This window comes from Daphnia carinata, chromosome 6, assembly GCF_022539665.2.
Source record: "Daphnia carinata strain CSIRO-1 chromosome 6, CSIRO_AGI_Dcar_HiC_V3, whole genome shotgun sequence".
Taxonomy (NCBI): Eukaryota; Metazoa; Arthropoda; class Branchiopoda; order Diplostraca; family Daphniidae; genus Daphnia; species Daphnia carinata.
This window is the reverse complement of record NC_081336.1, coordinates 4311861-4335565: the sequence shown is the minus strand read 5'-3', so window position 1 is coordinate 4335565 and position 23705 is coordinate 4311861. Positions and strand designations below refer to the sequence as shown.

Genomic DNA, 23705 nt, shown 5'->3' with positions numbered 1-23705 from the left:
TAATGCAAAAGTCTAATCCATGGGCAGATTACAAAAAGTTTCTGTCGATTTTCTAACGAGGTTAACCTTAGAAACATATTAGAAAGCGGAAAAACAAATAATGCCTTATTTATTCAAAGCAATTTTTATTATTTGGCTGTATTTGGAAACAGAATGCAAATAGCAACTGCGGAAGTACATTTTGCTTGATAGTTAAAAACATTGCTGGTTTTTTTTTTTTTTTGATCTGTTCCCGTTCGGAGTTCTATGCAAATATACGGTCATTGACTTAAAGATTTCTACCAACAGCATTCGTGTCATTTTGAAGTTAGAGACTGGCGTTTCTTTTTTTGTTGTAAATCCAGTTCAGAGTAAATAGTTCTCGGCAAAAAATTAGAAAAGAATTAGAAAGTCATAAGTGAACAAGAATACCTCCGATCCCGGTATGGCTTAATTAGCGTGCAGCAGCAACAGACACCCAACGAAAAAATGAACTGTTGGAATTCAAAATCAGGTTAATACCTTTTTATTGCGAGCGTCGATGTAAATTTTATATATGTATAGATTATCAACATGGAAATCACAGACTAGTCCCAGTGTTAATAGATGACACGTAAAGATCCCCTCGTAATAAAACAAATTCAATAACTAAGAACGTATTCACGTATTCGTACATGGGGAAAGCGAAAACCCTGCTGTCTCTAAAGTAAAACAGCTTCAAGCGATTTCACGAACGCATTTTTTTTTCTATCTTGGCCTTTATTCGCCGTTCGAATGGATTTTAACTTTGTTTTGGTCGGGGAACTGTGCGCGAAGGGGTTGCGTTGACAGGGACACCACGTGACGTTTGAACGCGGGTGAAGAGCGGAACATCTGGTCGGTACCGTGAAGATAATCAAGAATTCCCAGAAATCCGAAACATTCGGTGAATTTGAGATGATGGAAATCATGGGCCTCCGGCGAAGGGAAAAATGGCAAATGGTAGCCGGAATGATCGTTTAATGTACGCAGGATAGCCATGGAATACCAGAGCCACGACGTGGAAATGTGAGAGCTCATGATGATTGTGCCCTTCGAGTCGATTCGAAGGGAACCAGAAAGAAAGTGTGTGATTATCTGGAAAGAATTCACAGGGAATTCCCCCAAAAATATTAAACTTGTTTAACTCACTAGTGCTGGAGGTAATACGTTGGACAATAAATGCTCAAGTGGATGGCAGTAAATTGCTGTTACGGCTATTGGGGCAGTCCACTCGTGATGCTTCTTGTGAATGTGTTTATACAGTCGTCTATGATGCAATAGCCTAATTCATGGAAATATTACAAAAATTTTGTTGATTTTCTGACGAGGTTAACCTTCGATAATTATAGAAACGAGTGACGGTGACAAAGAAAAATGTTGACACACCTGTGAGAATAGTAGAAGAAAATCTCTTCGACGACCATAAAAACGGCCAGTTCTGTTTTGACGGAAGCATTATGAGAAGTTGAGTTGTGTTTCTAAAACTTCATTAGTGGAGTTGATAGTGAAATCTATTCACCTAATAGGACGCTACTGAAAGTTGGCAGTACGCGAACGGGCATGCCAGGTTTCGGCTTCATCCAGTAACCAAAGGCTGCGAATGGGATGCCAACGACTGTTTGGTTAAACAATACCTGACCGAAAGCCTTGCCAAAAAAGGAAAACGATTTCAATATTTAAGAAAAAAGAGAGCAATGTTGAAGAACGTGTTTAACGCTAAGGGAAATTTAGACGTTGACGAAGAAATTACGCAACATTCGTAATACAAAGCATTGAAACCTGCTAAAGTGGCATTTCCTTTTGTAAAAAAAAAAAACGGGTTGTTGAGCATAACTGGCATTTTATCACAAACAAAGATTAAAAGACGCAAGACGCTTGGCGCAGACATGCAGATATACTAAGATAAAGATTAAAAGACTTACAGAAACGAGGCGCTTCGTATCCACAGGTTCATTTGTACCGGGTTGAACTTTGTATTTACGAATCCACTTGGGCCAATTAAAGCGATCCATCAAAACGTAGATTAAACCGACGCCCCAGTACAGGCTCATCGTCAATAACGTTGTTCCTATAACCACCGAAAAAAGAGCAAACGAAAGCAACAGTGTTTGAATAGCAAACATCGCCTACGTGACTCCATCGACTCCCCGCTTTGTCCTCTAACACTTCCGTGCGCATTTCGCAGAACCCAATTTTTTCCCCAAATGGTGAGAACAGTATACGTCAAGGTCTTGATACAATCACATACCGTAAATAAAGAGTACGGCCTCATCGTCTCCAAAACGATCGAGGAACTGGTCCCATCGCGCTTGCCAAAAATCCCCAGAAGCTCCCCAAAGTTGTTGTAAATGCCTGCCAAAAAGGATGGTGAATTGATGAAATCCTTTTGTGGTTATAGCTGATTTTTTTTTTTTTTACTCTCAAAGCTCGGATAGGTCTTAACGTAAACAGGCAAACTCAACAAGGTTAAAGGGAAACCATTTTTTTATGTGTGTGTGTGGAAGTTTATGGGATTGCTTACCAAGTGAGGCTGTTGCTAAACGCAGCGAAAATGGACACGATGGTGATTACCAATATAGCTGAATCCCTTGCCCAAGTCCAAATGGATGGTTTCCCTTTGTCCATAGTGCGACCGGACAGAGTGACAATCACGGGTGAACTGAACTCAAACTGCGACACGGGCACGTGAGTTTAAAACCCCAAAAGACATACGCGTTTCTTCATCAAATAAAGACGCAATCTTTTATCGTGTCTAGCAGATAAGAACACAACCGATGTTCACATTAGCGAAAACAAAACAGATACGCTCAAAAGCGGGAAAAATCGATGATTCAAAGGTCAACAATATTGATCGGGCTGTTGGTAAGGCGGGACGATGCCGATAAAAAGACGCACTAAGGGCAACACTCGACGTATACTGCGCTAACGTATAACCAGTCAACAACGCAAAGTGAAATGAAACGTTGAATGGGACGTTACGTGAGCCGACAGACCCTTCGGTTCCGACCGCGACTCCGTCCGGTTGCTCACGCACTGATTCAAAAACAAAAACAATTCGGCCCAGCTTAGATTTGGTACACGCCCCCACGCGTCAGTGTTAACGGACGCAGCACCGAACACTGGTATCAAGCAGTCTTTTAGCCCTTTGCTGACCTTAATCTTTTCCTCGCTGTGATTCCAAATTGGAATGGCCTATAGCTAGCGTCATTGGATATACGAGTAGAACCTTGAAAGGACTCTCGCGTCTTGACGTTTCATCTTACGCTGATCGTTTGCGGCTTAGAAAACGACAGGCTTTTTTGCAAGAGACCCACTCGCGGACTAGTACGACCTTGGAAGACTATTGTTTGTACGCCAAACGCCGGTGGTATTTACAGTTTTCCTTGTACTTCTTGTAAGGAAAAAAAAAACAATGTGACAGAAGACGAACAATCAACTATGAACCCACTATGCACGGCCCTTCAAGAATACTTCAAAAACGAATAGCAATTTAGCTATTTTATTCTTCGAGCTAATTTCTACTTTCGAAGAATAAGATAAATCAAGAGTTTCTATACATTGATTATCATTTTCCTGGAAGCAACTCAATCATCACGATAATGCTTGAAGGTCGCCAGGTCGCCACATCTGTGACTGATTCTTTGAAATTGCACAGAAGAAAGCCACTTTGTCAGGAATAATACAATCCCCGAATTAAATACTGTAATAGTTGTAGGCAAACTATGCAGTTGTTTCTTATTATTGATTTTAATTTTGGGGGGAAAACAAAAACTACATGGAGGGGAATACCGATGGTTTCCCTTGGTCTACTCGTTTACGAGGCTCCGGCCGAGTCTCGTGCGCAGTTTGCGTTGGGTAGATAATGTTGTGGTTGTAAAACCACCTGTCGTTTGCCAGGAATCTATGATTACAAGGCAGTTGGCCCCATTTCGGCCGAACGACAGAAATTGGCACATTTCACATGGCATTCGTTCAAACCGCCCATCTTTGCCCTTTGATGAAAGTGTTTACGTTCGCCCTTTTCTTTTTCACCGTGCGTACAAATTGTCCGATAATGACGACTCGGTTCGTTGTTGGTAGTAATAATAACAAAGAAACCGAAGCAAACAAAGAAAACAGGGCAAGGTTACTGTGTCAGCCAAATATTTTATTTCGCTGAAGAGAGTTGCGGATGTCTGGCAATACCGACTGCATTTTTCGAAGCGTCTGATAAAGACTACTAGGTGTGGCTGTCGCTAGCGGCTAAAAACTACAGCACATATTTTACTTCGTGAACGATGGAAAATGAAAACGCTTGGTCCGGATGACGATGTAAAATAAATGCAAACTCAGGCTGACGCTGCAAATAATATGCAAGGACGTTTCGCTTTTAAGAGATGGAGACTCTACGCTGCTGATTACATTGCCAAACTAAATACCAAATGGCTGCGATAATTTCAACTTTTCTTCGACAAATATTTAGAAGGAAGGTCGTTTCACAGCTCTTAAATAATAAGGGCACAGGACAACATAATTTCACGCTGCGGCAGACAAAGACGTTTTTAATTGCATTCTGCAGCTTTCTTTTCTTCCCCGTTGAAACCGAAATATTAGCATGTTGATTGCTTTGTCAATTGTTTGTTTGTATTTAGCCTTAAAAAAATAATTGCCAGCAATATTACTTTGGGTCTCTGTTCGCCAATTTACATCGGCGACGTGCTCATATGCCCTTTGAGTTAACTTTGTTTCGTATCGTAATTGATATTTGATAAGAAACTTCAAACCGTGGCACGAAAAGAAAGCAAAAATTTACTTACTTTTAACTACATGACCTCTAAAGCTTAAACGAATGACACCTATCAAAAAGAAAAGAAAAGAACGTTTCCATTTTGATCCCCCGTGGCAACTTATGAGATGCAACGAAAAAGTCCTTGTAGGAAACGGCATCGCACAAGACACCGGTCGCTTCAAGGTTATGTTTTGCTATGGCGAATGAATTGCCAATGCGTGAATCGATTTTCGTGCTGCGGTTTTTTAACAATAGCGAACCGCCTTCAGTTTGCACGTACGACATCGTGATTGTAATATTCGGGAGAAACGAAATAAAACTGATTGACATTTTTAGCAATTATAATGAATGTAGGCCATTAGAAAAAAAAAATGACAATCTCCTAGTGGATGCTTATGATTATTATGATTATTTTTGTTGAGCAAAAGGTGAATTTAAATGCCTCTAACCCAGCAGATTACTTGTTAAATCAAATGTTTTATTCATACAACAAAAGCAATGCTTTTGTATTTCACTTGTAACACCTTCCTATTCATCCACCCAACCTATACTCAAAAGCTTATTCTGAAACTCATTCCAATGCTCGCTTTACCTGTGAGTAAGACAGGTATCTGTGCTGACGAAAGGAAGTAGCTGTCATGCATGGAAACATAACACGATCACGCCTGCACTGCCAGATACATTTGTTGATTCAACAGCAACTGGCATTACAGAACGACGGACGGTATATCGATAAGCCCTAATTGAATTATGGGTTGCATGACAGTCAGCCTAGTTTCCCACATACGTCCATGTTTACATTCAGTCCTTCTGTGCATATACGCCAGACCGATTGACCAACGCATATTAATCGAACTAATATAACGCAAAACTAATTTCCTGGGACGTGTTGTGCCAGTTAGACGTTCTCCGTATTAACTCGCGCGTATCACCGAGAATGCGAATTTCTCTCTTAGTAAATTGCATAGACATTAAAAGGTTATTTAAAATACGATTTACTAAAAAACGTTTTTCTAAGGTAATTGGATGCCTTGCGGCCGCTGCTATTTCATGGCCCACAGTGCAAGGTACTGCAGTCCATGCTTTGTTTTACTAATTATTGGACTATACCTTTCAAAATTTTAACAAATTATAGAAAATATGGAATTAAAATTAAATTTTTTTTTAAAGCAGGAAAACATTCAGCTGATGACGACGATGCTAGCGAATCTTTTGTGGGAACTCCGGTTCGTCGTGGCGCTTTCCCAAGTGTGGTAAGTTTGATTTTCATTACCAGAAATCAAATGTAATTGATTTAAATTTCATAAAAACTTATCTAGGGTGCGGTTTTATTTGAAGGGCGTCAAATTTGTGGAGCTACGTTAATCAACAATAACCATGTCTTGACTGGAGCCGACTGCGTAGCATTGTAAATTATTTTAGATTAGCATGGCGGAAAATGTTCTTATTAAAAGATATTTGAAATTTAATTCGTACATTGTATCAATTACAGTTTATCTGGTGTGCAGAAAACCAACGACCTTGCAAAACTTAAGGTTTACCTGAATACCGTCGCTCTGAAAACCTACAATCCCGGAGCTGTCATTAGCAATGTTCTTCGTGTCAAAATTCACGAACTGTACGACAGAAAGACTAAAGTAAAAACATATAACCGATTCACTTATATGCATTTGCCTACTCAAATTGTTTAATTGCCATTACTAATTAAATTTTTGAATGCTTTCGTTCATCAACAAACAGGCTAACAATATTGCTGTGTTGACTTTGGACGGCAATGTGACGACGCTCTATCCATTGAGTCTTCCTGCGGATGGCACAACGGATGACTATGTTGGCAAAACTGGGACCATACTTCGTTGGGGAGCCACAAAATCAGGTTGCCTTCGCTAAACCATTTTTGGGGATTATTATTATTTTTTTCTGACTGTTAAAGTTATAATTGGTTTGTAGCATCGACAAGTCACAAAATTTTATTGCAAGTCCCAGTAACCATCATCACCAATGAAGCGTGCAGCAAAAAATATGGTTTGAAGATATCCAGCTCTTCCCTGTGTGCCTCTGCAGGTTCTCAAGAAGGACTCGTTTGCCATGTAAGCTTTACATACCGTTTTATAATAGAAACCGTAAATGTAAACGCACAAGTGTTCAACTGTTTTCGTGTACCTTAATTATGTTTAAAATTCCACAAGCTGAATTGTTGGTCGTTTCATTAGTGGTACGAATTGAAACCTATATAGCCTCTTGTTATTTGTTTGGTTTTAGGACGATAGCAACGGCGAACCTGTCATTGTTGAGGGACGTCAGATCGGCATTATGAGCTGGGGGAAAGGCTGTATGGATTTCAATTACCCAGGAATTTACATGAGGATCACGGCTTACATGGACTGGATTAAAAAGAATTTTTCTTAGCTACGCCATTGCTTCGGCCACCGTCTTTGGTTTCTATTCCTGTACTTTGCCTACAATATTCGTAATAGGAGGAAACACGCAAAAATATATGATTAAAAACCTTGTTGCTTGAAATACAAGGATGTTGGATTTGGCTCTGCAAACCTGAATTTTTAATTATTTACGTTCCAACAACGTGTCCAATTTTAATGCCGTTAGCTTTCGTAACCTATAGGAACCATTTTAAAAAATTATAAAAGCGTAAGAAATAAAGTCAATGTGCGAAGCTTTATGCTTCTTTCCTCGAACTTTTTATAAAATTAGAGGGGGCACCCGGGTTTGAACCGGGGACCTCTCGATCTGCAGTCGTATGCTCTACCACTGAGCTATACCCCCTGTGCTAACAATTATTGATGGCTTCATATAACTCAGCGAAAGCTAAGAAATACTTAGACGTCCTATTTCACTGAATATAATGCATTAACCACATTTTTTCACCAACTTAAAACACGCTCTTTAAATGAATAGAGATTATAAAATTCGAAAGTAATGAAAGAATTCAAGGTTGCTCTTAAGTGTAAAATTCTGGCCATGATTTTCAGAATTGTTGTTTGAAATTTTCCGATTCGATAACTTTTTTTATGTGATGCCATTTAAACCGGCATCTTCTAAAATGTCACAGGGGCTCTAAGGGCGACAGTGAGATCTCCCTAGCTCCAATGGAGAAATAGTACCTGTGATTATGTGTTCGTGTCTGTTTTCTATTTCAAATTTCAATACAAAAATTTTACAGTTGGAGATAGAAAGTTAGATAGTGGTCGATCTAGGGCACGTACGCGGTCTATCCATGAATAGGGATAGGGTTACCCTTGAATAGTTTACTACCGGAAGGTACTGAAGCGAAGGTTAGAAATGATGAAAAAAAACATATGTTACGTATTAAGCTTGACTTGGGTAACCTATGGGGAGATTAAACCGGGGCCGAGCACTAGGCCACTATGCTGAAAAGATCTCGATCCCTCTGATAAGAATAAGACCTGATAAGACTATGCGTCTGTTAACAAAACTGACTTCTGGCATCGCTGCAAATACATTGTTTTGTAACCTTAAGTGGGAATTTTTCTTCTATGCGTCACAGTTAACCGTTTGCTAATAAGATAAGCATTAATGTTGGCATTGATTTTTTAATGAGCAGGATTTTCCCGCTTAATTTAGAGACTATTTAGATTTCATGTCAAACTGATGCCTTCCGAATTTTTCTGGAACACGTGAAAGATCGTAGATGTACATGCTCTTTTAATCTGATAACGAGGTAGCACCAAAGCATGGCCTATCAAACTTTGTTCTCATTTCTAGTGACATAGAAAAAAAATGTGTGAATTTACATTAAATTTTCCTCTGATGTATAGAGTAAGGTGGGCTTCACAGGTATTTTCGAATGGATTCTTACCAGAAGAAAAATAGGGGACACAACAATCATTATAGTTATCATTCCAATTATCGTGACCATTCTACACGCAGAGATTCGTTTGATGGCAGCTATGGGGAATCTTCTAGATCAGATTCAGTCTCACCTAATTCCCAAAGAAAAACAACACAGTTGACTTTTGAATGCAGAGTTTGTTTGAACACCTATCAGAGTAAGAGGGAACTGAATACCCATTTACATGCTGCCCAACATTTAAGGTCTCTTTCAAGAGCCAATCTACATGAAAATGATCAACATCTTTCAAGCCGGAAACGAATATTTTCAGGATTTAGTTGTAAAGTTTGTTCACACCAATTTGAGACACATTGTGAATTAAGAAAACACATTTCAGACTTAAATCATCATTGGACACCAAAACGATCAAGGGAAATGTCAAATCAAGACAGAAATTCATGTAAGGAAAATGTCATAATTGTATGTTTATATAATTCATCCCAAAGACATTTGTTTTTTCATTTTCTAGCTAAACAGGAAAATTATTCAAGGCGTCATAGACATCAATCTTCCACTGATGTAAGATCAGACAAATGTTTAGATTGGCAAAATCGAGATCTCTTCAATACAGAAAGTATAGTGAAATTAAATGATGTTCTATAGTTTCTTTCAAAATCGTCTTTTGTTTCTTTAGACGAAAGAGCTAAATCCAGTCTTTCCTTACGGTCATATGGATCTACAGACCTGATGTTGGATAATCCTGTTCCCATGATAGAAAAGGATGAACGTATATTAGCCAATGTTACTTATAGTTCCAGATCGGGTAAAAAATTGCAAAATAAATTATTATTTTCGATTAATTAACTGCTTCTTTTTATGTATGGTTGCATAGAGAAAATTTACGAAGTCAACGCGAAAGTACCGACGAGTTCTTCTAATTATGAGACAGAAATCGATCATTTCTTTATAACAAGTCCAGATAATTCGGTTCAGTTGCAATCCAAAGCGTCTATTGAAATGTCTTCTACGTTCGAAAGTCAGAAAGGAGTTGCTGTTATTCCGACCGAATCGTCCACACGGACAAAAGATCCTCGTCAGAATGTTCTGTGTAGCGGATCAGATGCAGTCCGCACACAACCTAAAATTCAAAATATGAAATGGGCACCTGTCTATTGCGATCGTTCAAAATCCAGTTTAGTGGAAAGGAAGATTCCCTGGAAGCTTATCCCTATAGATTTTTCGCCAGAATGTTACAATGGTAACCTGCACACTGATGGTGGTACATTGGCTCCCACAGTTCCTAGTCCTCCCGAAGAGATTCAGGAAGTATCGATTGATCAGCTGGCAGCACAATTGAAAGAAAATACTGGAGCGACATTTATACCCCATTTGAGAATGTCAGCCAATGTGTCCCATTCCATGTTATCTTCTGGAAAAAATGTGTTGGCCCACTGTAATCGGGATGCGATCTCTTCGCATGTCAGTTCAACCAGTTTTCCGGAGGAGCAAGCCGTCGCCCAATCGCCAACGCCATCCGTAGACGAAGCCAATTTGGTTCCAGAGCGAAATTCCCCTATTAACATCTCAAAAAGCTCTATGGAAAAGTCAGGTACAGTTAAACCCGAAGATGAGCTCGATTTAGAACCCTCGCACCCTGATTCTACTTCGTTGTTACCGTCAAAGAAATATGATCAAGTTGCCAACCCTAAAGAAAATGCGATACCTGAGCTGGACAATTCTATGCCGTCTACGGAGCCCATATCTATTCCTCCGGCTATAAAAGATCATCAAATTGAGGCAGACATCCTAAAAGCCTTAGAGACACTCAACCCCATGGACGGTACCAGTGTTTTGTCAGCTTCTGTTTCAATTCCATCTTGCTCATCCAAAGTAGTTATTTCGAATACTAATAACGCGGAAACCTCCCAATGTACCGTACCTGTTCTAAGAGGTGACATCGATCCTGTGTTACCAGGCAATAATTTAATTTCTATCCCCTCCATTGAGATGCGTTATGCCGGTCCGGTTGCATTGTGCGCAGAACCCACCAAAAAAATGGAGTATAGCTTATATTATTCTGATAACTCGTCTTCTTGCGAAACAGTAGAGGAGCCAGTTACGATAGAAGAATTGGTTGACTCGTGTCCTTGTTGCCAATCTGTGCTCGATATTGGTTGCTTAAACATTGATTTGAACACTGGCAACGCATCAGTGCATTGTATCAAATGCAGTGTACATATAGTCATGAGAAATGCTTTCATAAAAATGAGATGAACTCCACATTACCTTCATACCCTCACTGTTTTCCACCCCAATGTTTTATAATCAAATGTTGTCCGCTGCATATATTTGTTTCTGTGGCAAAGCGATTTTGTTGTACAAAGTCCTAGAAGTACAGATGCCAATTTTATATGTTTGATAAATGTTTACTTTTCATTTCACCTTTCAGTTTGTGATATTGTTTGAATGTTACTGATGACGAGATTTCACTCGGTCTTAACTTATTTTCTTGGCAAATTAGGTCCGTATTGGTCTTTAGTATGAAAATTCACTAGAAGAAGATTCACTATCTTAAATTTCCTTTGACAGTCCATTTTCATCGAACACCATGTGAACCACTGAACAGTGTTCGACTTGACGTCTAGTGAACTCAGAATAGGATGTTGGCAACAAAATCAGTATAATCTGCAGTTTAATCACCAGATTTTTTTGTATTGAAAGTCGTAAGGTGTATGACATTCACATGTAATTCTACAGTATAGGTTAACTCCAACAAATTGAGCTTTCATAGCGTTTTAATTCCAGGAGACGGAAAATGGCCTTCACTGTTCTAAAATCCTGATTGAAATTATTTGAGAATTTAAATATAATACCGGGCGAAGTAATAACTGCTTTTTAAAACGAATGTTTATGTCGTCAACTAATGTTGAAACTTCGTGTTCCATGAATTATTAGAATTTAGGAATGCAGAGTCACGGAATAAGCGTACATATCTACTGAGATCATGTATCCATGAGCTATTTAATTTAATTAAAGGGCAAAACACAATAACGGAAACGGTATCCAAAGTCAATACGTGCGCCCATTTTCTTAAATACCATGCTTTGAGTGAAATTCAATCCATCATTTAAATGTTGGACCATACCCTTCTGATTGAAATAGTAATAGCCTTCAACCGCTTTCTAATCCCTCTTCCCTCCTTCCCCCGCCCAAAGAACCAAATGAAAACCCAAGACAATTTTAGTGGGTTTAAAGCAGTGCATTTTCAAACTACAGCCAAAGTGTGACAATACAATAAAACACACACACACATATCATTCACAACCAGAATTTTGACTAGATTATTGATACCAAAGGTACACACATTCACACACACACATTCAGACAGACATGCACACAATTTTGGGAATACACGCTTCTACTAATTAAGGGTAATCAAAGGGGAATTTCCTATTTTTGAACGTTTCCCGCCAGGAAGAGTTGCTGGAGCATCTTCTTCCCGCTTGCGCTTAGCCTTCAAGGTATTAAGCCTTTCTCGAGGTGGTAACTGGCGCATCAAATCTCTGGAATTTCCATCCTTGAATCGTTTCTCGACAGGGAGAGTTGCTGGGCTATCCTCTGTCCTCTTACGCTTAGCCGCTGGTTTGGCCGGTACCACCGCATGGTTGACAGGTGCCTGTGAAAGAGTAGGAGCTTTAGTCTTAGGCAAATTTGTATCGTTACTTAGTCTTTGCTCAGCCTTGGCCTCAGCCAATAGTCTTTGCTGCGTCCGCTTTCGCTTAGACTCCCACTCGTCTCTCTCTTCCAGTGACTGTATCCGTGTCACTCGAGCGGGTGGTTTAGGACTTATTTCCTTGTTTCTTTCCTCCGCAGATTGAATTGCTGGTATATAGGTTAGCCGCTTGAGCTTAGCCTTCAAGTCATCAAGCAGTTTTCCAGGTGGTAACTGACCCATCATATCGGGTTCTGGTTTCGGCAATTCAAGTGTGGCCATTTTCTTGTTAGCTAGTGGATAGGTCGTTTAGAATGTGAGTTTGAATATGGAAATTAGGAGAGGTCTGCCTAGCTATTGGTTAGATAGTTCAGCAATTAAACTTTGCTACTTTTCAAATTCAGATAGACGATTGTGGGTAATGCATTCCGCATGGCGCACAGGCCATACGCGACTGTTCATCCTTGAGAAGGCCAATAAGCCCTTGCCCGTGCAGTCTGTACACCATCCGGCGACTTTAATTTAAATTTGCTCATAGTCCGCCTTGGCTCGGCTCTCCCGCCACTCGCTTCCCCGTCAATAGGGGGTGGGATGGCCTGCGTGAGGAAACAGGCCACCATTTGGGCAATTTACACTCAAGAACGCATTGCAGACCAGGCAAAGCCTGGGTTGGGCATGCTGCAGCCAGTCTCACCTAAAGCGCACAGGTTCGTCTTGAGACTAGCCCCATTGCCGCAGCATTAATGCTGCGGCCTAGGCCCATACCTTGGGAAAAAGAAAAAAAAGTTTTTTTAAAAATTGCTCATTGGAATTTAGTCTACTTAAAATGTACGGCTAATACTTCCCGTTAGTGCGGCAGCAATCGCGTTTTTCCCCGCTTAATATCTTCGGTTATCGCCGCGAGGTACAATATCGGGATATCGGTGTCTTCGGTCCTCCTAATAGAGGAAAAACAGTCGTCATTTGACGATTATGTTTGGGAACTTCCGTTTTGGGTCACCAGGTGCCACTTTCCAACGGTGTTATGTTCTACATATTCGCCTGCTATTGTTTTCTTTTTCTTTTCATTTTCAGTCCATTTTTTATTTTCGTTATTTATTAATTTCTTATTCCCTGTATGTGAAAAGTAAATTACTGGAATGTTATTGTGTGGTTGCAATGCAAGCCTTCCCTCTTTGGTGTAGCGTTATTTGGAACGGCTGTCTTACCAAACGTGAAAAACGTCGTAACACAAAGGGTTGTATTTTTTTATTTTGACATGTGTCTAAACTAAAAAGTGTTTCAACTTTTTACATAGATCATGTAACGCAGCAAAGCCCTGCCCTTAACGTATCGACATCAGTAGCAGTATTGGCTGCTGCGTTGTTCTGTGCTGAGTTAATTTTTGTTTCTTGTGATTGTGAGTAGTGAGATTTAACTGTAAAGCTTCCTTTTTATTTTTGCTTTGGTGAAGGATGAGTGGTCCAATTTTGGCTTTGTTTGCAGATTCTATTCACCACTCCCTTCATATTGCCTAATAAGTTGTATGAAACACAAATCTTAGAAATGTTAAATTTAATAGTTATCTTGTTGTGTTAATGTTTGAATTTTGTTACAGTTCTAGCGAACCAGCGGCAAGGGCGCCGTATCGGTTCGATCAATGACGACGATCCAACCAGCGAAAATCATGGACAATAGAGCCAGAGCTGCAGAGGATCAATGAAACAAGCAACCCAGTATGTGCAGCAACAACGGCAGCAGCAGCAGCAATAATAATAAACCCAGCAACAACAGAGGCAGCATGCTCTTCACGTGCAGCAACAACAGCAGGCAATGCAACAACAACACGCACTGCAACAACAACACGCACTGCAACAACAACACGCACTGCAACAACAACACGCACTGCAACAACACGAACTTGAACAACACGCACTTGAACAACAGGTATTGCAACAGCAACAGGCCTTACGGCATCAACAAACTGTGACGCACCAGAATGGCAAACCGGGGTCGGTCGGAATTTCACTCAGTTACCACTATACTGCCAATACACAGCCTCGTAGCTCAGGGGTAATATTCTAATCATCATTTTTAAAACTGCATTTAATTTAAAAATGTGTCTTGTTTCATAATTCAGCGATCGTACCGAGCCATGTATGACTACGGTGCCGATGACAACGGCGAAGTTTCCTTCCGCAATGACGATGTTATCGTCGATTGCCAACCGATTGATAAGGGATGGATGATGGGCACAGGCTGATCGAGAATGGTACCGGCAAACTACATCGAAACTATCCAGCCATGTTTTCGTTATTTGTCCTTACCCCTGATCACTTGGTTCACTATTTTCTTTCCTCCTTGTGTCGGAATCCCTAGAAACCATCGTCTATCCTGCAAGCAATACATTCAATTTTCGGTTCCTGCAAGCAATACATTCAATTTTCGGTTCGTTTTGCATTCTACAATTAATAAATTTTCTTGTTTCTTTACATGGATTTTTCATTTATCAGATATGAAGAATTCTAGATACTGAATAAGCTGCATTCACTTTAATTAGGCATGCATAATCAGTCATTTTATATCTTATCTTATGACTCAACCTCTTCGAATATATATAGAGAGCATGATGTAAAAATGTCAAAATTGCTGCAATCATAAAATTCACCAAGATGATTTAACGTCACATGTATTCGGTCTTAACGATGTCTTGCTAAACGTGACGTATCAAGTTTTTAATAAGCTTTAGCTTCTTGACGTTGAGTGCCCATGGGGCGATGGTTCTTCATCAAATAGTCGCTGTGCTCTTGATACGGTGAGTTGTTGAATACCGTCTCGGTCCACAAATCAGGTGTCAAGTAAGCGTACGTCTTAGCAATGGCAGCATAAGTTGCCTTGGCTGTAAAGACAAAAATGCATTTTAAAGAAAATTCGGGACCCACATCAGAAATCCGACATACCAAAATTTCCCAAGGTTCCCGTGCTGCCACGGGCCGCAGTGTAGCAATCTTCAATACCGGCCATTTGAAGAAGTTTCTTCGGGACGGGAGCTGACACGATGCCAGTTCCGCGGGGACCAGGAATGAGACGTACCAAGACGGAACCGCATTTGCCGGTAACCTTGCAAGGGACGGTATGGGGTTTACCGATCTTGTTACCCCAGTATCCTCGACGAACAGGAACGACTGAGAGCTTAGCCAAAATGATAGCACCGCGAATGGCAGTGGCTACTTCTTTTGAGCACTTGACTCCCAGACCAATATGACCATTGTAATCACCAATAGCTGTAGCAAGGAGTAACTTGAATTAGTGATTTTAGTAACAGGTGAAAATAGCATAACATACCAACAAATGCCTTGAAGCGAGTTCGCTGACCAGCTCGGGTTTGTTTCTGAACTGGCATGATCTTCAAAACTTCATCCTTCAGGGCAGTTCCAAGGAAGAAATCGATGATTTCAAATTCCTGTATGAGGATAGAAACACTAATGCACATTCTTACATACTATTTCTTACATTTTTTGTTTGCCTTGATAGGAAGTGAGAATAGATAAATTTCTTCTAGAGTACGGATCTTGCCATCACGGACCAAACGGCCGAGTTTGGTGACTGGGACCCACTCCTTCTCTCCTTCCTTTCCACGTCCGCGACCACGACCGGGACCACCACGTCCACGGCCTCGGCCTCCACGTCCACCACGTCCGCGTCCACCAAAACCTCCGCGACCACGACCACCGGCAGGAGCAGCATCCGCCATTGCTAAAATAGTGAAATTCAAGATATCGTTGTTTACGCTGAGTCGAAGTCGAGAAACATTTGACAAAACTTTATCAACGAGGGGGTTAGTTAATATTAATACCACGATAAATACAGTACAGAAAATGCTAAATCTGGAAACGAAATGCTAATTTATCAAAGATTTTTCTTGAGACAGATGGAAACGGATAAAATAAACTTGCTACGCTCACCTGTGGTTTTCTAAGTAAAATGGCTAGGCGTGTATGGGGAATTCAACACTAACGGTTTTTGCCGATAGAGGCGCGGTAGGCAAAGAAGGCGGAGAAACAATTCGTATCAAACGCTTTTTCGAAGCACGCCTCTAGCGGCGACTAACCATTACTTAAGAACTCCCGAAAACTCCTCAGCCATTTTACTTTAGAAACCACAGGTGAGCGTAGTGACTTTTTTTCTATCCGTGTTCATCTGTGTTTTATGAAATCTTTATGAAAGTAGCATTTTATTTTGAGATTCTGCATTTTGTAAATTTTGTTATATATCATATGTTACCCTTCCAAGTTAACACTTTGTTGAGGAATAGTCTTGACAATATTTTGATATATTTTACACCTCATTGGTTGATCCTAAGCAATATATTTCGCTTTTTCCAATAATTTAGCATGGCGGATGCTGCTCCTGCCGGTGGTCGTGGTCGCGGAGGTTTTGGTGGACGCGGACGTGGTGGACGTGGAGGCCGAGGCCGTGGACGTGGTGGTCCCGGTCGTGGTCGCGGACGTGGAAAGGAAGGAGAGAAGGAGTGGGTCCCAGTCACCAAACTCGGCCGTTTGGTCCGTGATGGCAAGATCCGTACTCTGGAAGAGATCTACCTCTTCTCTCTGCCCATCAAGGCAAGCAAAAAATGTAAGAAATAGTATGTAAGAATGTGCATTAGTGTTTCTATCCTCATACAGGAATTTGAAATCATCGATTTCTTCCTTGGAACTGCCCTGAAGGATGAAGTTTTGAAGATCATGCCAGTTCAGAAACAAACCCGAGCTGGTCAGCGAACTCGCTTCAAGGCATTTGTTGGTATGTTATGCTATTTTCACCTGTTACTAAAATCACTAATTCAAGTTACTCCTTTCTACAGCTATTGGTGATTACAATGGTCATATTGGTCTGGGAGTCAAGTGCTCAAAAGAAGTAGCCACTGCCATTCGCGGTGCTATCATTTTGGCTAAGCTCTCAGTCGTTCCTGTTCGTCGAGGATACTGGGGTAACAAGATCGGTAAACCCCATACCGTCCCTTGCAAGGTTACCGGCAAATGCGGTTCCGTCTTGGTACGTCTCATTCCTGGTCCCCGCGGAACTGGCATCGTGTCAGCTCCCGTCCCGAAGAAACTTCTTCAAATGGCCGGTATTGAAGATTGCTACACTGCGGCCCGTGGTAGCACAGGCACACTGGGCAATTTTGGTATGTCGGATTTCTGATGTGGGTCCCGAATTTTCTTTAAAATGCATTTTTGTCTTTACAGCCAAGGCAACTTATGCTGCCATTGCTAAGACGTACGCTTACTTGACACCTGATTTGTGGACCGAGACGGTATTCAACAACTCACCGTATCAAGAGCACAGCGACTATTTGATGAAGAACCATCGCCCCATGGGCACTCAACGTCAAGAAGCCAAGGCCTACTAAATCTTGGTATGTCACGTTTAGCGAGACATCGTTAAGAACGAATACACGTGACGAAATCATTTTGTGAATTTTATGATTGCAGCAATATCAAAATTTTTACATCACGCTCATGTAAGATTTTTAATGACGAGACTAATCTTGTAGGTTTAATTGCTGTGAATGCATGTTCCCATTATCTAGGATTCTTAAACCTGATGAATGAAAAATCCATTTAAGGGAACAGTAAAATTTTATTTATTTTCCTCGCTCGAAGATCTACCGAGATTACTTTGCCAATCAGTTGCTCTTTTTGCCGTTAGGAGTGAGGAGTATGAGTACATAGGCTGTTGTCAGCAAGTTCATTATTGTCATTTGGAATAAGTGTTCTCCGGGCTATTCCGCATTTTCGACTGAATTGCGTTAGATTTATCTTTTTATTGTGATACAAATGCTTCGTGTTGTTCAAAAGTAGTAGTTTAATTTATCGTGTGGAAATGAAGCTTTGGCATCATTGTTTGATGGGGGAATTAACAGAAAGTTTGATCGCTCTAACGTCTCAGGGTCAACGTTTATGCAAGAAATTGATAATGTAAACAGATCGATGCGACTTAGCCATATTACCGGTCAAATTTAGAAGAAATCATGAAGTAATGTTGGATCATCATTGACATATCTATTGAAACCTGTAAAATGAGATTTACTCATCACCTCTCCATTTACCTTCAAGCAACAGATCACTGAAATATGCCTGAAGTGGAGAGAGGTGAAACATGTTTTAAGTTTGCACATCAACCATCAAATAAAAATAATACTTAATATTATTTTTACCAGGCTCAGATTCAAACGATGAGATGAAACTGTTGGAAAGCTTTTCTCTAGTACCTCTAGCTTTGCTGGAATATAGGTCTAACTATACCGAAACTGATGCAACAAGTAATGATGATGGCTGTTCATCTATATGTCGTTGCTTGGTACCAGAAATGTGCAGCCATTTGCACCAATCCCCTGGTATTCATTAGCCATATTTATCTAGATTTTTGTTTACTTTTTACCATTTTACTATTCTTTTAACAATAATAAATTATCAGATCATAATAATCATACCAACAGCATCATATCTTTCTGTTTTGTAGGAAAAATTTGGCCTGTTGCAACAAATGAAAAACTGGTTTCTTGTCTTCATCAAATACCAACTAATAATCCATCAGTTGTGCAGACTATGGATGTAACTATGGAATTGGAAAAGAATGTCTCTTCAATGGTTTCTACAACATTATTAAACACAGATAAAACACCACCACAAGGTGGGAAACCAAGTAAATGCAAACTTTGTCCAAGAGTATTATATTTTAATACATACACCCACACTAGGAGTAAAACAAAATCTGACATTATTCCTGTAATAGAGCCTACTGATTGTTGCATTCATTGTAGACAAGAATTGAGTATGAAAAGCATGAAATCTGCTGTTTTTTGTCTAAAAACTGGGAATGTTTTGATTACCTGTTGTTACTGTTCTGCCATTATGAGTATAAAAGGCGCTCTTAAACTTCCTAAACATATATAATATATGTGGCGACCTTTGTTTTTTTTTTTATTATTTAAAACCCATTTTCTTCTCATTTTTCTACTGATTTGGAATAAAAATTTAACAGAATAAAATTAGATCCCGTGTATAAATGGTTAAAAAAAAATTTCCTATGGCCGTTTGAGAGAACGTTTTGTTTTCGCTTGTACGAATTAGTAAACTCCTTTGTCCAAAGCTCCATTCATGAAAATATCTGAACGATATTGAAATAAAGCGAAATGATTTTATACAAGTTTCCAAAAGAGTGCGCTACTGAAGTAGGGAGGCAACGCCATACTTATTACAGCGGTATACTTTCGAACTATTCCGAGAACAAGAAACCTCAGGTTCAGCGGTAAAAGGACTTTTCGGTGGTGCGGAGGTGCTGGTAACTCTGGTGCCTCTCTTTTGTGTGTGGAACTCGTTGGGAGAAGTTAACTTGGAAACTGTGATAGTTTTAAGACTAACGTGCGTACGTATAGTTTCTTCGGTGTTCTTTAGTCAGTAATATATCATTCCAATAACAAGTGCGCAATTTTGGGTGTAATCATAAGTAAAAAAGGAGGCCCAAGTCGTTGTTGCAGTCACAGAGCCCACAGCTGGTTTTCACCAGCCACCTCTTCCTCTCGGTGGAGCCGCGGCGACACAACAAAATGGCTGCTTCACATTGTTAGACAGTGCGCTGGTCCACCGTATTGGGTGTGAGGCAAAAATTTGACTTTTGTGAGCGACTGACTTGGTTTCCTTACCATCGTCACTCATCTTTCTTTTCTTTTTTGCCCAAAATTTGTTTTTTGGTATTCTGGTTCGAGATATAAATATTATTTCTATTGCTCGCATTGTTGCGATAACTTTGGCCAGAAAATGTCGAGCCTAGTGCGGCCTCCCGAATTCGTGATTGCACAGAAATACCGCCTTGTCAGAAAAATTGGCAGCGGTTCGTTCGGTGACATTTATCTTGCCATTAATATTGCCACCGGAGAGGTAATAAATATATTTAACTGCTCAAACTATTTTTTCAACATTTTTTGTCTAACATGTTTTCTTTTGTGTTCATATCAATAGGAAGTTGCCGTGAAGTTGGAGCCCATGAAAGCAAGACATCCACAATTGTTGTATGAGAGTAAACTTTATAAAGTCTTGCAAGGTGGCCTCGGTATTCCACATATAAGGTAAATTACCATTGCTATTAATTAAGTATTATTACCTCATTGGCTACTGATGTAGCATTTGTAGAATATTCCTGTGTGTTCAATCCATGATTCCAATCGATGGCCTTTACCAGAAAGTGAAACCCCCTTAGCATGTGCTTTCTTTCTGGCAATGTCAAGCCTGTGGTTGGGCAAGTGTGCCACACAATGGCCTCACAGCCATATATGGTTTTGACCTCAATATTTTATGCCCCAGTTTCAACTGCCATATTAAACCAATTAACCTTCATTATTTCCTCAGTTGATAGGTGGTTCTTTGGTTGTGTCATAGTATATGTTTTTTTTTAAAGATTTGGTACGCTATTATAGAAATATTTAGTTCATAGAGAAAACATTTCATCTCTTTGTTGCAGCGAAGCTTGGGCATAGTTACGCAAGCGACAGTTATATGCCGTTTGTAGGTTTCTTCAGACCCTCCGGGCTATTGTATGATTAGCCGTGGTTTCTTCCTTCGTTTTCAGGAGTTATTATTTACTTCGGCGGGCGTTAGAGTTGTAGTCGGTTTCGAAAGTTTTGGTGAGAGCAAGGAATGGAAGGAGGAGCATTTCAAACGGCAACCAACCATTCGGATAAACAGGGGCGATGATATGTTTTGGGGATTCGAAAACGTGGTATAACGTAGATGCGTACTTTCTAGAGGTTCGTGACGGCCATCTCAAATGATGGCATCGTTTTCTGCTGCCCCCTCGTTGCTTGGTCTGCTATGGTTTCCTATAGACCATTTGTTTTTATTTGGGGATTTGTTTCGAATTCACATTACTGTGATATGACGATGTAGCGCTACGTTAAAAACATGTTTTATTTATTTATTCTATGCACTCCATCTGTATTGAAAAGCTTGGTAGGCGTGCCTGTAATTTAGCTTAACAAAAACTTTCGTGTTTACATCTTTAATGATACAAACCGTGATTTCACCGGATTGCTCTATATTCTTGCAGATGGTATGGTCAAGAACGAGACTACAACGTACTGGTGATGGATCTTTTGGGTCCATCATTAGAGGATTTGTTTAATTTCTGCTCCCGCCGTTTCACTATGAAGACGGTGTTGATGTTGGCTGATCAGATGATTGGCCGAATCGAATATGTCCACTCGAAAAACTTTATTCATCGCGATATCAAACCCGACAACTTCCTCATGGGTATTGGTCGCCATTGTAACAAGGTAATTCGCTATTCATTTATTTCCATATAATTTTTGCACATATATCATCATTTTAACTTTCCAAATCATTTGTGTTGCCTAGTTATTTCTGATAGATTATGGCCTGGCCAAGAAGTACCGCGACTCACGCACTCGCCTGCATATCTCGTACCGAGAGGACAAAAACCTGACCGGGACTGCTCGCTATGCTTCCATCAACGCCCATTTAGGCATTGAACAAAGGTATACATCGACCTTCATGATTAGAGAGGAAGAGTTTATTACAAAATCATCAGATTCATTGGTGTTGCCAAGTGTAGCTTATAGTCGTGAAAAATAGTTATTCTTGACAACAAATTAGGTGTAGAACTTACGCTTATGGCTTTCACTTTTTTTTTTAGCCGTCGCGACGATATGGAGTCAATGGGCTATGTCTTAATGTACTTCAACCGTGGAAGTTTGCCCTGGCAGGGACTCAAGGTATCCGATTTAATTGCTTAGTTGTAGGACCGCCGTGTCCGTTAATCCAAATGAGTCATAACACGAGATCGGCAACAGCGATGTAAAGCAGATTGAAAATTTCGTATTTTTATATGACGGAGTCGGTGGAGATGATTGAATTTGCTGCCACTGAATGCACCTTATTGATTGATTCTCACTGACCTTACAATTGTTCGTTTTAATTTCCATGTGGGTAAGGCGGCCACCAAGAAACAAAAATATGAGAAAATTAGCGAGAAGAAAATGTCTACGCCGGTGGAAGTCCTTTGCAAGGTACGTTTATCAAACTAATTGTAATGGTATTTGCTTATGTACAATTTCGTTTTTCTTTGAACTGATCAGGGCTTCCCAGCGGAATTCGCCATGTACTTGAATTATTGTCGTGGCTTGCGCTTCGAAGAGCAACCCGACTACATGTATCTGAGACAATTGTTTCGGATTTTATTCCGTACACTAAACCATCAGTACGACTACACCTTCGATTGGACCATGCTTAAACAAAAGGCAGCGGCCTCGGCTGCAGTCATAGGAGGCAGCTCATCACAGGTTTGGAGATACAAGAATCATACAGATAATTCATATGCAGATGGGGATTAGCTAACGCCGTTCTTAATTTGGATAACAGGCAATGCAACCCCTTCCCGCCCCAGCAGACGATCGCGAACTGCGCGAGGTCCGTGAGCGAGAGGTTGCCGCTCGTAAGTGACTGGCTGGCAGCGGGGGGCGGGGTACGGTCGATAGGGAGGCGGAACCCAAGGCGCCCAAAGCCGCCAGAACTCAGGAGGCGCGCGACAACGATCCGGGAGAATCGCCTGCCGACACCCGTCCGCCAGTGATGACCAACACCCCCACCGACAAGCGCGTCCTGCGCTCGGCCTCCCGCAGAGGGAAATGATGGCGTTCACATGTCTGTGTTGATCTATTGGAGTGAAATTGCAACAACCACCACAAAAGAAACACATAACAAACACCTTAAAACATATTTTTTTCGTGTCGCGATTTACATTAGGTTTAAGATTTCAGTAAAAGAAACAAAACAAACCAACTCTTGTGGTTTTCAAGCAGCGATTGTATCTTTTTCTTGTAATTGTCCTCGAGTGAATTCCCTGTTTCCTGTAATTCATTTTAAAAACTGCTAGTTCTTTTTTTCTGATTTTGTTGAACTCGCGATATATCATCAACATCCCATCATCTACCAGCAACACAAACTGTTCAATTTTACATAGGTGTTGGCGGAAACCAATTGTAGTGTTTATCGATACCCCATTATTATTTTTTTTTCGTCCTTAAGAAAAAAGTGATTCATTTCTTTTGGTAACGTTTGCACTTCTGTTTCGATAATCATTCTGTTGGGTTCACGTCAGAAAAAACGGTTAGAACCAAATTATCACCATCAATTCTCTCCAATTCCTCTTGTGGTCTTGATCACTTCTATTATTACCCTACCGTACTTTCACTCCTTTGTTTCTATTGGAAACGAAGTTGTTCGCTCGGTTCGATGAAAACTAATGCTGCTGTCACCTCTCCTTTTTGGTTATGTTTCCTCCGTAAAGCAATCCGTTCTTACTTCGACTTGGGGGCAGAATACACTTTTTTGAAAATAATTTCACCTTTTATTTAG

General features: G+C 40.4%; 8 protein-coding genes and 1 non-coding gene across 11 annotated transcripts; 6 read left to right on the top strand and 3 right to left on the bottom strand.

Annotated features, from left to right (window-relative positions):
- Positions 1–737: 737 nt before the first annotated feature.
- Positions 738–2699, bottom strand: LOC130690144 (fatty acid hydroxylase domain-containing protein 2-like). Its single transcript, XM_057513133.2, has 7 exons — positions 2522–2699; positions 2249–2352; positions 1923–2068; positions 1520–1646; positions 1387–1438; positions 1150–1282; positions 738–1050 (listed from the first exon to the last, which is right to left on the bottom strand). Exons 1-7 carry the CDS (start codon positions 2623–2625, stop codon positions 739–741), a joined length of 978 nt encoding a protein of 325 aa, XP_057369116.1. The 5' UTR covers positions 2626–2699; the 3' UTR covers position 738.
- Positions 2700–5597: 2898 nt separating this feature from the next.
- Positions 5598–7320, top strand: LOC130690162 (trypsin alpha-3-like). The gene is made up of 8 exons (XM_057513158.2): positions 5598–5723; positions 5787–5835; positions 5939–6021; positions 6088–6176; positions 6261–6405; positions 6509–6644; positions 6719–6858; positions 7031–7320. Exons 1-8 carry the CDS (start codon positions 5706–5708, stop codon positions 7175–7177), a joined length of 807 nt encoding a protein of 268 aa, XP_057369141.1. The 5' UTR covers positions 5598–5705; the 3' UTR covers positions 7178–7320.
- A 160-nt stretch (positions 7321–7480) lies between these two features.
- On the bottom strand, positions 7481–7552 carry Trnac-gca (transfer RNA cysteine (anticodon GCA)). The gene has a single exon. It is a non-coding gene; the product is annotated as a tRNA-Cys (tRNA).
- Positions 7553–8219: 667 nt separating this feature from the next.
- Positions 8220–10935, top strand: LOC130690111 (uncharacterized). The gene is made up of 4 exons (XM_057513091.2): positions 8220–9039; positions 9109–9213; positions 9274–9402; positions 9472–10935. Exons 1-4 carry the CDS (start codon positions 8595–8597, stop codon positions 10851–10853), a joined length of 2061 nt encoding a protein of 686 aa, XP_057369074.1. The 5' UTR covers positions 8220–8594; the 3' UTR covers positions 10854–10935.
- Positions 10936–13323: 2388 nt separating this feature from the next.
- Positions 13324–14692, top strand: LOC130690198 (LIM and SH3 domain protein 1-like). 3 transcript variants are annotated; one of them, XR_009000893.1, is made up of 4 exons: positions 13324–13528; positions 13589–13690; positions 13889–14343; positions 14411–14692. XR_009000893.1 is itself a non-coding variant. In XM_057513206.1 (3 exons), exons 2-3 carry the CDS (start codon positions 14104–14106, stop codon positions 14531–14533), a joined length of 363 nt encoding a protein of 120 aa, XP_057369189.1. In that variant the 5' UTR covers positions 13324–13690; positions 13889–14103; the 3' UTR covers positions 14534–14692. The 3 variants fall into 3 exon arrangements, 2 of the variants coding, with proteins under 2 accessions (XP_057369189.1, XP_057369190.1); XM_057513206.1 differs by having other exon boundaries at positions 13324–13690; XM_057513207.1 differs by having other exon boundaries at positions 13324–13814.
- Positions 14693–15001: 309 nt separating this feature from the next.
- On the bottom strand, positions 15002–16026 carry LOC130690158 (small ribosomal subunit protein uS5). Its single transcript, XM_057513154.2, has 4 exons — positions 15797–16026; positions 15616–15733; positions 15231–15554; positions 15002–15169 (listed from the first exon to the last, which is right to left on the bottom strand). The coding sequence occupies exons 1-4, from the start codon at positions 16022–16024 to the stop codon at positions 15006–15008; spliced, it is 834 nt and encodes a 277-aa protein (XP_057369137.1). The 5' UTR covers positions 16025–16026; the 3' UTR covers positions 15002–15005.
- Positions 16027–16701: 675 nt separating this feature from the next.
- Positions 16702–17742, top strand: LOC130690161 (small ribosomal subunit protein uS5). The gene is made up of 3 exons (XM_059495972.1): positions 16702–17073; positions 17135–17458; positions 17520–17742. Exons 1-3 carry the CDS (start codon positions 16926–16928, stop codon positions 17681–17683), a joined length of 636 nt encoding a protein of 211 aa, XP_059351955.1. The 5' UTR covers positions 16702–16925; the 3' UTR covers positions 17684–17742.
- A 274-nt stretch (positions 17743–18016) lies between these two features.
- Positions 18017–19264, top strand: LOC130690172 (uncharacterized). The gene is made up of 3 exons (XM_057513170.2): positions 18017–18425; positions 18494–18670; positions 18796–19264. Exons 1-3 carry the CDS (start codon positions 18407–18409, stop codon positions 19227–19229), a joined length of 630 nt encoding a protein of 209 aa, XP_057369153.1. The 5' UTR covers positions 18017–18406; the 3' UTR covers positions 19230–19264.
- Positions 19265–19568: 304 nt separating this feature from the next.
- Positions 19569–23688, top strand: LOC130690142 (casein kinase I). The gene is made up of 8 exons (XM_057513131.2): positions 19569–20213; positions 20295–20401; positions 21379–21604; positions 21687–21826; positions 21985–22063; positions 22283–22357; positions 22427–22630; positions 22710–23688. Exons 1-8 carry the CDS (start codon positions 20094–20096, stop codon positions 22788–22790), a joined length of 1032 nt encoding a protein of 343 aa, XP_057369114.1. The 5' UTR covers positions 19569–20093; the 3' UTR covers positions 22791–23688.
- Positions 23689–23705: the final 17 nt, after the last annotated feature.